This window comes from Bombus pascuorum, chromosome 2 (assembly GCF_905332965.1).
Source record: "Bombus pascuorum chromosome 2, iyBomPasc1.1, whole genome shotgun sequence".
In the NCBI taxonomy this organism is placed as follows: Eukaryota; Metazoa; Arthropoda; class Insecta; order Hymenoptera; family Apidae; genus Bombus; species Bombus pascuorum.
Genome location: NC_083489.1, coordinates 12,284,632 through 12,299,916, shown reverse-complemented (window position 1 = coordinate 12,299,916; position 15,285 = coordinate 12,284,632). Strand labels below are relative to the sequence as shown.

The 15,285-nt window shown below is 38.5% G+C and overlaps 1 protein-coding gene across 4 annotated transcripts in view; it reads left to right on the top strand.

Annotated features, from left to right (window-relative positions):
- LOC132916537 (WD repeat-containing protein 47) overlaps window positions 1-11,610 on the top strand; it is a 79,850-nt gene extending 68,240 nt beyond the window's left edge. For 3 of the 4 annotated variants that reach the window (XM_060976631.1, XM_060976628.1, XM_060976630.1), the window contains exons 8-11: window positions 6,038-6,207; window positions 7,311-7,618; window positions 8,428-8,668; window positions 9,015-11,610. In XM_060976631.1, coding sequence (XP_060832614.1) covers window positions 6,038-6,207; window positions 7,311-7,618; window positions 8,428-8,668; window positions 9,015-9,160 — 865 coding nt within the window. In that variant the 3' untranslated portion in view covers window positions 9,161-11,610. The remainder of the gene's footprint in view (window positions 1-6,037; window positions 6,208-7,310; window positions 7,619-8,427; window positions 8,669-9,014) is intronic. The other variant, XM_060976629.1, reaches the window with a different exon arrangement.
- The last annotated feature ends 3,675 nt before the right edge of the window (window positions 11,611-15,285 follow it).

Below are 15,285 nucleotides of genomic sequence, written 5' to 3'. Positions count from 1 at the left end.
TGAAGAAACGAATAAATAGGAGTGAAGGGTACGAGCGATATATTTTGCTAAAATAGCTGTAGTAGTAATCGTAAATTAGATATTATTGATAAAGCTGTCGTTGTTAACGAGCACATTGGGATGATCCAACATTGGTAATTACGCGAAACGATTTTCGATACTCGATCGATTCATGTTCACGCGAATTTACATTGAACAGCTATGAATCTCAACTAGGTGGAAATTATTTATTACTTAAGACTTCTATGTTTTATCACTTCATTTATGTTCCCTTTCACATTTAAAAAAGGATAACAATTATTTACTTTTCTATTCCACTATTTTTATTTCTTAGTTTAAAATCGAGGATTTATTTATTTTCCAATTCCAGATTAAAATTAACCGTGACAAATCTTGCCTATATTCTCTTATTCTTTATCAAACTTCTCTTCTGACTACTGTTCGTTCTTTCTCTTTAGACGGTGATATTCTGAGACGGTGCGCTAAATCCACAAATTTTCTACGCGAAGAAAAGAAAAAATTGACACGTCATTATCACAATCCGCGCGCTATTTACGATTGTACACGAATAGTCGTCGAGCGGACTAATTTAACGCAAGCCTGCTGACTTAACGAACGACGGAGGCCTTCATACCAAACGGAGCATCCCTCGATCCTTCGTGCGATTCTTTCATTGTCTGCTATCGCGATTTCGCGATTCTCTGTCTCTCTCTCTTTTTCCTCTCTGTCTCCTCTCTTTCTGTCTACCTTTTTTCTTTCCTTTGGCTATATTTGAACGAATTTCAATCAAAATTTCAGAGCAGAACCGTGAATTCATTCAATTCTCGGCGGTACACTTTGCTAATCATCATTTCATTTACCTAGTGATATATCTACTCGTAACATATAAAATATCCGTTTAAATTCTGAAACTATTTTAAATCGTATTAAAATTGAATTAAATTGAATTATTAATTAATTCAATTAAAATATGTATCGCTTTCTTGCAGCAGAATTTTTGTAAAATTGAATATCGATTTATGTACTTTTCATTTCGCGTGTATTTTATATCAAATAGTATTGAAACATTCTCTTTGTAGCAGTACAATATTTTGTATAGTTAACGAATTTTTCATTGAGGATAACATTTTCAATAATGATAATGATATTTTTCAAAAGTGCTATTACAAATATAATGTCTTCATGATAGGATACAAGTTAATACATTTATTCCGATGGAAAGCAAAAATACAGTTATTTTAATCGACAATGGAGAAATTCTGTTTAAAAACAATTTATTGGTTGATGTCGAAAAGGTTTCTCGGTTAGAAAGTAATTTGATAATCGTAACGACTGGCTAGCAAAAACAATGAAATAAATTAATTAATATCGTTGAAAATAGCCTTGCAATTTATTTTATTGGTTTAACCGACTTTACCATTTAGTAGATGAGATTACAGATAGAACCTGATGGATAATATTTCTAATTATTTCATAGAATTTTCCATCCGAGTTGAAGTGAAAGTCTAACGGCTCGGGACTAATTCCATTTCTTAAATCTTCACCTTGTTTCAGTTTCTTTTTATTCTTTTAATAGTCTACAGAAACTTCATCAAGGCTAGCAACTTTCGGTATAATACGTTATTTCTGCCTCGTAAAACGATTAATCTATATTCGCTCCGATCGAGTATCTGGCATTGAACTCGGAACTTTATCAACACCGAATTCTATTACATTTCGCGCTATAATAACTCCCATACGTTTCTGCAGTTATACTCGCACTACTTGTAGTAAGAAACGAGGTAAAAAGTAGGAAAAGTACATGTGAAACGATATAAATTCGGTTCTTAAATGACATCATAAAGAATCAAGGACGTTTAGCGCTAGAACTACATATGAGCTTCTATATATATATATATATAAATTACAAAAATAAATAAATATATAGTAGTCATATTTTTGTCTTAATAAAACACGACATTAATTTTATCAGAAATCCCTACGTGTTTTTGATGATTGCGAATACACAAGGAATTTGAAACCGATCACTCGGACTCCTTTAATAGTTGAAGAGTAAGATCTAAGTCGCGAGACAATAGCTCTGTTTACGTAATCCTTTCAAAAATTTACGTCCGCTACAAATGAAATAACGCACTTTCCATCAGACTACATGTTATATATATATATATATATTTTGTACTTTCACTCTATTTTAAATATTAATTTTACAGACAACGTAACATGTAGTCTGATGGAAAGTGCGTTATTTCATTTGTAGCGGACGTAAATTTTTGAAAGGATTAATACTATATATATGTATATATAGTATTGCGGTGTGACGAAGTTAGATCAACGAACGTAGATTACGAAAATTTTTCTCCAGTATGTTACTTCTCATCAACATTCTACGAGTACATACTAGGAAACTCACTACGAGTAAAAAATGAACGAAAAAGATCGTAAACTGGTATTAACGCGTGACTTTCATTTAAAAATTGTTTGACGTGTAACTTTATGTTTGTGAGGTAATCGAGAGCGATAGTTGCACACGATAGTCGAATTTCAGGTGCTCCGCAGTCTCAGAACTGCAGGAAATCATTTTTGCAACGTAATGCCAGGTTACGACTTCGTCAAAGGCAAGGTTTATACGAAGTCGGTCATTAGATTGCAGGCTGATCGCTCAATTATCATCTACCCAGCAACCATTTACTCTGACAGGTACTCGAGATCGAATTTAAAGCTAATTCGAACGCAGGTGCTGTGAAATCGATCTGCGCGACTTTGTTTCTCGTTTTCGAATCGATGACAACGATTGACAGTGATAATCTTTTCTTAGATTGATAGTTATAGATGAAAATCATATGGTAAAAACAGGACGAACCTATTTTTTCTTGACTTTCTAATCTTTTAATAAAGACAGAATATTTTAGTACGACATAATTGGGATATTAAAAATAGACGATAGTTTTGTAAGATCATTTATGAAGTTAGGCCACGAATATTTTCTAAATGTTTACAAACATGTTAAAAACCATACTTAACTTTATGAACCTAAATAATGATACAATTTGAACAACATAAGATTAATCCTCAGAGTATTTTCTATACAAATTTGCATAATTCTAGTTATATTCATATGCAACCTAAAGACTGCTTTCTCGTAGAAAAATGTAAAATTACTCTCTTTTCTCGTGATACATATAATTTTCTATAATCTTAATTCTATTCATATCCAGTTTAAAAATTACTCTCTCACAGCATACTAGAAAATACTATGTAACTATATTTCTCCTTTATGATCTTCAATTACAACAAATGAGATAGTGAACTCGTTAACTTGCTGATCATAAACTTCCTCCTTATCATCATTAATCCAAGAACCGTATCGAAAAGTATATCGTACATAAACATACAATTTCCTTAAATATACCAGAAAATACTCGAACCTTTCTCCAAGATTTTGTTCCTCGAAACCGTCTCTCAAAGCCTTTCGATTTACCCCGGAACTTCTCTGGAAACACGAATTCCTCGATTCTCAGCCACTTTCTTTCACCTTTGAATTCACACAGAATCAACAAGAAACTTTTTGCTAATGTGATACTCGAACACAGAGGGGAAAAGACGAGGTGTTTAATACGTCAAAGGTCCAATATGTTGAGACCTCCGAGCAGCGATCTATCATTTTCGATTCATCCGTCACGGTATCCGTGTTTCCGTGTGTTTACTTCGACAAGCTTGCAACGACAAGCGTTTCACTCTGTCCTCTGCTTGTAAATGGGCTATGTGAAACGTGATAAACGCTCGGCCCCGTGACAGCGGGTGATTGATAAGCGAGAGCGCGCTTCTTCATCTGTCGCGTAGCGTTTCGAAAAACAGTATCAGAGCCAACTCTCTTTGCCATTATCTTTAGTCGGTGTTTCCAATGAACGTTCTGTCCACTTTCGAAATGACAGTCGACCAAAATCTTGGGTCTGGAGGAAGGATCAGAGGAGAATGCTTATAAACGAAACTGACACGTTTATTCGACTTCTTAGTGTTCGGCTTGGGTTTCATTCGTTGGTGTCGACCTAATGTTGGGATATTGGAATGTGGCAAATAGATAGAGTCGCTTGCTAATGTTCGCAGCGTCTTCGCACGTCACAATTTACCAGAAATAATCGAGGAAGAATTTTCTAGTTTTTACGAGTTGAAATATGTTAACTGTTCTTTCATTTCTTCGGCTGTTATGATTGTCGCGCTAAGTACAGTGTTTTTGAGCTTCATTCGTTGATGTACCGAATCGTTACAGAAGAGTAGGAATTTGGAAAATGAGAAAAATGTCCTGTTCGTGTCAGTTTTGCTTCTTAGCGTAAAAAAATTATTTGAGAGATCAATTAGTTTCCAATCACGAAGTTCGTTAATGGCTCCTTCAATTTCACGATAATAATGGTTATTATGCTTGGAAATGGTACTGTTTCCTATTGCAGTTACACATGACTCGGACAAATGGAAACAATTACGCTACTACTTATTCTACTTCGCAACATAGACTCATAATTCTTGTGCGTTAAAACCAATATAGACGTCAGTTAGCTTTCGTATAAGAAACCAGAAATCCCATTCTTCGTTTCTTACTTCTTTCTGCCAACTAAAAGGTTCATCGAATTTTCTTCTTTGAAACAAAGAACAAATGATGCTCTGCTATCGTGGAGAATCAAATATCGGGGAAAACACATAGTTATCCTGCTCTATATCCACTGTATCGTAACAACGCTCTAATTTGACCGAAGGAAGCCAGCAATTTCGCGTGTTCTTCGAATTCACCGTTCGATCGAGCCATCGTTTCGACGTTGCTCTGAATCTTCGCAGAGAAAGTAACGCGTGTACGATTCTAATGGAGCGATTGAAAATCCCCGGCGCGATTCCTTCAGGAGGCCGGGCCGTCGATAATTTCCAGCACGCGATTCTCGTGTTTACACGGAAGAAAGTGAAAGAACGGAGAGGAGCGCGAGAAGGAGAAGCTCTGAATCTCGTGAAAGAGGCGAGTTTTGAGGACCGAGGTTCGATCGACGAATAGCGTACGTGCGCTGTGGCTGGGAAAACTCGGGGCTAATTAAAATCGACGTAAAAAGGCGACCGACGTGAAAGCGGCGTCGCTTCTGTTTAAAATCGTATCGACGATCCTCCTCTCCCTCGTTTCCACGACCGAAGCACGATCGCCGTGTTAAGTATTACTCGTTTAATTAAGGACGATGCGCAATCGCGTCGGGGCTGGGAACGAGGAAGGAAACGAGGTTGCAAGGAAAGTGACTCTGTTGATGAGAACTTGAATTCCCTTGCGAGGTAGGTCGATGTTGATGATTTGGTGACGTTGGTTTAATTTCATTTTATGGCAGTAGCTGTGTGCATAGTATACGTATGTATATCGACTAGGCTCACGTATGTAAGTACAAGTATATGTATGTGTGTCACATAGAAGCCAAACTGATCAATTCTTTCGTGGCAAATTGATACATTTTAAGAAGATTGAATTTATCTGAATTTGGCTTCTGAGGGGCTTATATATGATGAAGTTCGCAGATAGTTTGTATGAGAAGAAAATCTATCTTTTTAGTGTATTTTGAACACGCTGCAATTTATTGAAATGTCTTTCGACGATGATCTTATTTCCACAATCTGATTGGATAAATTAAAATAGCAATTCACTTGGCAACGTTTGAACTAGTCAAATAGCAAGTAGTTTACAGTATATGTACTATATTTGTATAGTTTGCAATAAAATATCGTATCGAGTATTTAATTCAAAGTGTAAATCAACCACTTAATAGTCGACGAGACGCTTGTGGTTCGCGTTGAAGTTTATAGCGTCGAGATGGAAAGTTTGTTGAAAAAGAAGAGTGAAAGAGCAAACAGTTCAAACAAAAGTGAAACGACTCGTAAGCTGCGTGACTCTTTTTAGTGGTTTAGTTGTTTTAGTAATACTTGCGCGGTGAAATGGAACAAACGTATTCCAATCGTCCGGTAAAAAGGATAACAAACGTAAGAAACTATTACTAATGCTGGAATGGATTTTCTTCAGAGAGGATCATCAGACGTATCAGCCCACGGTTCTCTTCAAGAGAACGAAACACCACAAGGGCTCGATATATTGTCTCGCGTGGACGCCGGATGGACAGCTTATGGCGACCGGAAGCAACGACAAGACTGTCAAATTGATGCGCTTCAATGCCGATACATCAAACCTCGAAGGTAAATCTACAAGCGTTCTCGAAATTTTTTTAACATTTCTCTCATTTTGTAAACATTTATCACAACTTTCACGCTAACTACGATAGTCGTTACATCGATTCCTCACAGAAACTGCTCTCAAAGTGGCAGTCATTTATTTGCAACTTCCTACTTGTCACTCTGTCGCGGTGTATGATAACTGTTATGTAACAACATGGTCTGAAAAAACTTTCTCCCTTTAACCTATTAAAATAAACTAATTTGAGTAGAATTAAACGGAGAATTAAGCTACTTTGATTTCCAATCTTTAGGATATCAAAGTTTCTTTATTTATAGATTTCCTATCTTCTAATGCATCGTATAATTTATGTTAGAAATAAACTATATCGTATTTATTTGCAGAAACTAAACTCGATTCAACTGAAATTACTATGTCACTATTAACTCTCAATTTTATAATCGAAACGTGTAAAACTTACATTGACCCACTTTATAAATCGGAAAAGTTAGAAAATTTTTTAATTGGCCTTAGAATTCATTTAGATTATTTATCGCATATTCTCCATTGCTTCTTTCAAGAAAGTGAACCGTTTGCTTCTTGAAACTATTAATAGTGTACACGTGCAATGAAATTACGAAATTAACAAAAACTGTAGTTTAGCAATCTAACTCCTGAGATACTTCGTTATAAAAGCTTTTTTTTTAATCGTTTATTTTGCCAAGATTTGTTTTTTTTTATACATTTTTGAAATTTACAATAAACAATGAATTTGAGTAAAATGTGTTAGGCAAAAGTACCGATACGCGACGGTACGACGTAGCCATGCTATATTATGTGCCGTGGTTTTACGGTTTTTGCTTTTATTTTTGTTTTTTGGATTTAAGCCGCAGGGGGGCGGAGCTTTTGTGTATTCTTGTTTATGTCGTATTTTTGTCCTGAAACTTGGCCGCAAAACAGGACTCTTCTGTGGTTTACTTTTGTGCGCTGTGGGATTTTTTGGGGGGGGGGGGTGGCGGGATGAGAGGGGAGGGGAGGGGATTTGTTATAAAAGTGTTCGATTGAAAAATGATCCAAGTTAACGTATTACAACATTGTTCTCTTTACAACTCTGTGTCTCTTCCAGGACAAGAAGTGGAGCTGACGATGCACGACGGTACCGTTCGCGACTTGTGCTTCCTCGAGGACACCTCGAACAAGTCGAGTCTGCTGATTAGTGGCGGTGCCGGCGACTGCAAGATCTACGTCACCGATTGCGCGACTGGTACACCCTTCCAGGCTCTGAGCGGTCACAGTGGCCACGTGCTCACCCTGTACAACTGGGGTGGAGCAATGTTCGTCAGCGGATCACAGGATAAGACGGTCAGATTTTGGGATCTTCGAACGAGAGGTTGCGTGAACATGGTCACACCAGCCACGGTTCCTGGCAGCAGGGTTAGTTTAGTTCCTCTGCATCGGAGATCTTGTGTATTTAGAATACCTAGCGAGGAATCTGATTGTTAAACGGTATTAGTAGATTTGGTTGAAGTTGCTGATTTTCTGTAAGACAGTCTGTTTGAAATCCATTATCCCTATCGTTGGTAGTAACTGTCTGCTGTATCTCTGTTGTGTAATATCGCTATGTAATATTATATTTTCATACATATATGTGAACTTATACGTATACATTTACTGATCTTACTATCTTTAATTTTAAACAGACTCTAATCTTACAGTTGAAGTATCTTTAAATCCACTTTTGCTCTTCATTGAACTAAAACGGAGATTTTATATCGTCTATCCGCAAGTTTATATTTTTGTATCACAGTTGACTCTCAGATTCGTCAATTTATTTCTCAATTAGTACTTTCCTCCTGTCATCGGTCTTTATTAGAAAAGTTATTAGAAAAGGTATTAGTAATAGACACAGTTAATTCTATCACTTCATAAGAAATCCAGGCATCATCGATCAGCGATGAATAATTCGTACATAATGTGGAAAGGATTTCTATGATTCATAAAGGACCCAGCATGCATCGACGACATCGACTTTTCAGTTTTTTAAGTTTCGTTTTTTCGTTCGACGTCCGATAAAATTTCGACCCACGTTATTGAATCGCACCGATCATACATCCCCCTTCACGAATCGCATTTCTTTCTTCCTCTAGTTCACTCTTGCTCTTTCTCTTCAACTCAGGATCGAATTTTTATCGGACGTACTCGAAAATAATTTGGAACGGAATCGGTATCGCGTATCTGATTAGCATTTGATCCCGTTGCAGGTCGGCAGTCCGGTAGCAGCCCTCTGCGTCGATCCATCCGGACGTCTTCTGGTATCCGGTCACGAGGACAGCAGCTGCGTCCTCTTCGACATCCGGGGCGGTCGGACCGTTCAATGCTTCAAACCTCACGCTGCTGATATCAGAAGCATACGCTTCTCCCCTTCTGCATACTACTTGCTTACCGGTGGCTACGATAACAAGCTCGTTCTGACTGACCTACAAGGTAAATTTATGCTACTGTAGTATATAGATCATGCGTGACCAAATCGTTAAAAATGAAATTTCTTCTCTAAAGTTATTAAGAGATTAAATTCCCCCCCCCCCCCAATAGTGTTACTATTATAAACCAAGTTCTTAAATAACAAAATATATATTCCTTTTGTAATGATACTGGAAAATGTCTGACAATAAGGTGTAGTCTGAACAATCTGAAAAGAGGCATATCGTGGAAAATCATATCTTTCCCTATCGCAGTTTACAAACATTTTTCCATCTCGTTAAAGACAAGGGAGATATGTGGGTATGCTTATACGTATGATGTATTAGTAATTTTTAAATTCTTTTTTTAGGTGATTTAACGATGCCTTTGCCGAGCGTAGTTGTGGCGCAACACCAAGACAAGGTGATTTCCGGCCGATGGCATCCGACGGAATTCTCGTTCCTCAGTACTTCAGCTGACAAGACAGCGACTCTGTGGGCTCTGCCACCTGTTTAGGCAGGCGAACGTCGATGGCACGCGTTTGTCGTTCATTCGTAACATTCATTTTCAGAAACTGTCTCGTTAACCCGGTCACGATCGTTCGTTCTTTCCCTTTTATTTAAATCAACGTCAGAGAGTCTGCCTTTTTTTTATAACATTAAGAGATCGATGGCACGATCAAGCGAAAGTAGATATTATTTTTAGCGTTGAAACGTAATTTTTTTAATCCTTGAAGGAAAAGGTCGTTGCCGGAAACGGGAGAACGAGCGATCGTGAACGTTATCGATGCGAAGCGTATTAGAACAGGAAGAAAAGTTCATCGCGTGTACGAACATAATTCAACCATGACCAATTAAAGCTTCCTGAAGTACAGGCTGCGGCAGCAGTCGAGCGTAATGGAGACTCAACGCGCGACGACGCGTGCGAGAAACAATTACAGCCACGCCGAGCAACATTGTTAACGCGTTACTAAGTAAACGTTACACGCTTCGAGAGCCTCGTGTGAGAAAGAGTGAAAGTGCATTTTCGCGTAGAGACGATGTAACGAGCGTTCTAGGCGTTAATCATTTGTCGACGACGGTGAGTCGTTTGTTAGGAATCATAAGACTGCGGAAGAACCGGCAAGAAAACTTCGTCATTCGAGATATATGCTTAATTCGTCGAGTCACGATGGCAAAACGTATATCGTTTCGATGAAGATTATTTTGTTCAAAAGCAACATTTTCGATTAGAACAAACGACAGTGCAACACTATCGTGAGCGTTCAGATCGAGCATATTTCGTTGTAGACTCATTGTATAACGTCTGTCTCTTTATTTCTTTTTATAGAGTTTCTTCGCGGTCGTGTGTTTTGCCCCGGTGTACATAAGTTTAGTATAGGCTTAAGGGCGATGATTCGCGGGAGACGAAAATCTGTATGCTCCCGATACATATTTAATCGCTCTCTGTAACTTTTAGATTTTGAATGCTCTCTCTTTACTCGATACCCTTATTATTTCTCGTTGCAAATATTTCTAGATTTACCTGCGGATAACATTTGTAAAATCTATCTACTACATTGGTTGATTACCATTTGCTTGTGTCTTTTGTTTTTCTTTTCCTCATCTGTTTTAATCGATCAATTATCAACTGCCTATTTCTTTTTTTTCGTTCTTACATTCTCCTTTTTTGTTTATTTCTTATTTAAATCGTTTTAATGTGTTTCTTCCCACCAAATCATCGTCCCTGTCTTATCGATCCCCCGAAGTCACGCCAAATATTCGCATATTACGCATATTATAATATATAGATACCTATCTTATATTAAGAAGAACAACATATACGTACGCTCATTATTAATCGCTATTTTTTACCATGATGATAAGACGAGAAACGGGATTCTCTCTGAGCGTGTCGGAAACACTCGGAAGAAAGGAACTCGATGTTCTGGTACGACGCAATAAATGTAGCATGATAAGCGTCACGGACGAGGAAGGTTCGGTTTACGTTGTCGCTTGTCACAATCGCCAAAGCTGTCGGATTAGCCCTGGAAAATTGGGGAAAAGAGGGAGAAAGTCTCGCGCTGCTCGAGATACCAGCGAACGAATCGCAATTTTTCCTTGTACATAACGCACGTTTCTTCGAGCTACTATTCACCTGATCAGCGCAAGTGCGATCGCGTCTCTTCTTTTGTTTCCATCCGAAAATGAACATTGATGAGGTAACAAGCATCGTCTGTCTCTCCTTATTCCTCATCCGCGCATTTAGCAATTAAATCGCACCTAGGAACCTTTTATATGCACATGCCTCATACGGAAAATAAATGAAAAGATGGATCACAGGAATTAGAGACGTAAACGTTTGAGCGATCTGAAAAGTGAACAGTCGAGAGGAGAAAATTATCGTGCTTCGTGGCAGAAGTGATATTTTGTTCCCGATGCTGCCTTATAATCGATTACTTCGTTTCGTTCGTGACGTATAAGATGCGTTCTTCGTGATTAATCGATCAAGAGATTAATTGGTCAGAGGAGAAAAAAGAGAAAGAAACGAAGCGTCCGCGAGAACGCGTGCGAGCATCTGCTTCCATGTAGCAATTTGTCGTGCCTTCTGTCGTGACTGCTTTCGACGATTCACACTTATTTTTATATTTTTCGTCCTCACCCCTCGACTTCCCCCGTTTCCATCAATCCTACCCCCCGCCCCCCAACCTCACTCCTCACCAGCTTCGAAATATTATAAATCACGATCGTTCGACGATCCTTGAGAATATCTTCATCCCATCGAACTGTCATAAAAATGCTGAAATAAAATGAAAAATCTCTTCGCTATCTCGTACGATAATTACCGTATTCTAATATAAATATATATATATATATATATACATATGGTATACATATAGCATAACTTATAACTTTGTACTTTTCCTGTAGATACGACATAATACTGTCACGTCTAATTTAAACAATAAAATTTACGTTATTAAACAATGTAGTTTCTCGCCATGCAGTTCTCCCTTTCCGCTTGGTCACGACTGTAACGCGGTATCTCGCGTAAGAAAAATTTGAAACATTTAACCGTTCAGGGTGTACTATGGCGTAGAATCTTATCTGTAGACGAAACGTATTAAACGATGCAAAATTACAAACTTATAAATGTGTCGACGACGGGAAAATAATTTCAGATTTCGAACATAAAAATATCTACGATATTTTTATTCAATAGAGAACGAAACGTGGTATAAGTCTTAAGCGACTCAGATTAATGCAAAAAGGATTGGAACCGCAATCTGCAAGCTTAAAAACACATTATCGATCGTTTGAGCGTAAAAGAAGAACTTCACTGAATAAATTCCTTGGTCGGTGCGATCAAAGAACCATGAAGAAAGTTAATCGACCATCAGCCTTCCGGGATTTCCAGTAATAGACGCAATTAGCCCGGTAAAACCGATCACATCGAGTGTTGAGAGGGTGCCAGGTACCTGGCTCGTCGTCTTTTTGAAAATTTCCCATAATCACCGGGCAATCATGTAATCTTCCACCCGCGCGCGTTCTACGCGGTCAAATCCATGCCAAAATAGCCATTGCTACACCACAGGATTCTCTGAACCAACGCTCTAGTTTACGAAACTTCAAATGGATCCACGGCAGGGGATCTCGATTTACCCTCATTACACCCTCGAGCTGTGGAACCGGCAATTTCGCAAAAATGAAATTCATACTCCAGCAAAAAATTAAAACGAACTACCTTTATAGGTAAACGCTTCAGTGAACGAATTTAAATTATTAGAAATTCAGTAAAAAAGATTTCAACAATGAGAATATCCTTGGGGATATTACATTGAATTTCTTTAAACTTGAAAGTTATTAAACTCTTCAAAATATAGTTTCTAATATGCAATCCTTGTTTAGATCTTAAGAACTAAAGAAAGTGTGAAGAATCCATGCGTGAATATCGTTATAAAATTGTATACACTATGTGCGTGTAGGAAAATTGAACTCTTTCTTCTCTCGTTTATATTTGCTCCAGTTTTTGAAAATCGCATTCACAAATGTTGATATTTGTACTGTTAAGTTATTATTAATTTACACTATTGTTATTCGGTTCCATGCATAGCGATTCTCAAAATTTCCTATTTAATTCGAAACTTTGTTCGCTAAAGTTCAGACCACCTAATCATAGAACCATCATTTCTTATTTGATTGATCGAAACTTTCTTCGTTAAAGTTCAAGCCACATAATCGCAGAGGCAATATTTCTCATTCGATCGGTCGAAACTTTCTTCGCTAAAGTTCCAACCACAAAACTGTTAAAGCAATATAATTATGAATTCATTACTTTCTCACAATATACGTTTGCAAATAGCTTTTCCAATAGATTTTAGATTTACCACCAACACGATCACAAAATTCAGACCAGTCGATCGTTCACCCAACAATCTATGTCAATTACGACAGTTCGTTCGAGACCAGCTGGTGTCTTAATACTCATGAATCAGGCCAGGTCTTCGATAGTGCCGGAGGACAAACGCACTCGGGGTGTAGACCCACCCACGAAATTCTTAGGCGGCGGCATCCGTCGATTCGACGAACTCGCCTCTGTCGGTTCGCGGTTCACAAATATCCTCGAAATCCTCACCGCGGGCCAGGCACCCTAATTGCCGGGGCGCCAATGGATACGCGGTCTGTTGGTCCCCGAGGACAGAGACCGTTTCCTTTCTTGTTCGAGCACCACCTACGATCGGAATTCCATCCTCTGGCTGGACCATCCTGCGTCCACAGCGTTGCACAGGCTTCAGGAATGCCCCCGGAGCTGCGACGATCCTGTAATGTTACGTTTTAGACAGACGAGAGCGACACAGACGAGGTCTGTGCACCTCGAGCATCCTCCGGCCGTGTAATTCGTGGATTGACGCTGAATGTCGACCGCAGTGATGATTTCTGCAGAACCCTGCAGGTCTTGGAAACTGTTCAACGTAGGCAGTCGTATAGTTGACGTGACTTTGCTACGATTGGATTGAGTTAAGTTTAAATAATGTGCATCAGACGATAATTATAATAGACGAAGGTAATTAGGAGTTTGAAATATCAATTTCAGCGGTATGAGAGTTCTACGGTGTTCACGTGCTACTTTCGCATAAGCAAGCTTCGGACGTACTTGTGAGAGTCTTCGATTTTTGACCAACGTCACCTAATTCTCTTCGAAGGCACAAATTTAAAGCTCGTCATGCGTAAATTATTCGACTAAAGAATTTAAGAGAGTAATGGAGCGAAGACTGGGAGACTTTAAAAGAGAATAACGGAGGGAGTAATTGGCACGTGCCGCGAAACGTTCCATCGGTGGTAAAATTTTCGAGACGAGACACGTTCAATTTCCGATATGTAATAACAATAATCAACCGGTCACGGTTCCGGGAAGAGTCGTTGCGTTCTGTTTGGCTAATAGAGTCTCGCGATTAAAAGAATCGAGGGAGGAGAGCGATTTGAAGGATCGGAAAGCGTAAACAAAATCACGGAACGGCAGACGATCCTCCTTGCCTGTCGATCATGACGCAAACATCGTTTCAGTGTGTTTTAATAGAAGAGGACGCGCGATGCATTAGGCTAATCGCGCCGTTAAATAATTCATCGAGCGCGAGGCATCCAAATTAATAACGTAGCACAGGAATCGCCTCCAATTCGGCTCGAATGCGGGCATTGCTTTGTATACTCTATCATTTCCGCAGTGGTTCTCCATTTAACTTGGGCGTTCCTTTTAATACATTGTTGCAGTTTTTTTTTTAAATCATAATAACATCGTTGATGTTTAGGGAAGATCGGACCGTATAATCGTTATTTATTATTATCGCTAGTAATTTGTAGAAGTGAACTCTTGTGAGGTTTTTTATTCAACATAGATACATAAATCCTTATTTCTGGTTATGTAAATTCTCACACATTCTCGTAACATAAACTTCTATTCAACAAGAAAATTACGCGAAAAAAATCGAACAATTTTTTAAAAGCTGCACCGAATACGAAGTCATACTATTTTCATGAACATTATCATTCTTATCGCAGATATTCTTAAACTCTTTTTTCATAACGATTTTCAAGATAAACTGCATTCTTCGTTTGAGGTTTAAATTAAATATAATCAATAATTGATCTATTACACGCATGTTTATTATTCCGATCGTTTAAATAGAAGAATAATGTTAAATGTGAAGAATACTGCTAAGAATAAGCGTGAGATCTTGCGATCATCCCTCTGCAGGGATAACAAAAACGTCTGGCTTAAGTCTTCGATACTTCGTATTATTTTGCTCCTCGTTCGTCTCTTTCAACATTCGTCAGAACAAACGTTGGGAAGACATGCATGCGCACCGCTGATAGTGGAGATCGCATTCAAATGAGGAAAGGGACGAGGCAAAACGAGAAGAAGACTTCGAAAAAACAGAGAGAAAGATGAGCGCGTGTAATCATTCTCGGAAGGGCGAGTCCGCTGGGGCCGGGGGATGATGACGATAATAATAATTTGAATCGTGGCCACTTAGCATACGTGTAATTTGCCGCTTAAGATGATTTCGTCGACGTTCGTCCGCGTCCTCCTTTGCTTCTCTGTCCCGGCACCGCAGTTAAACGACGAAACCAGAAATTCATAATCACCGGGGGTCGAAGCCGGGG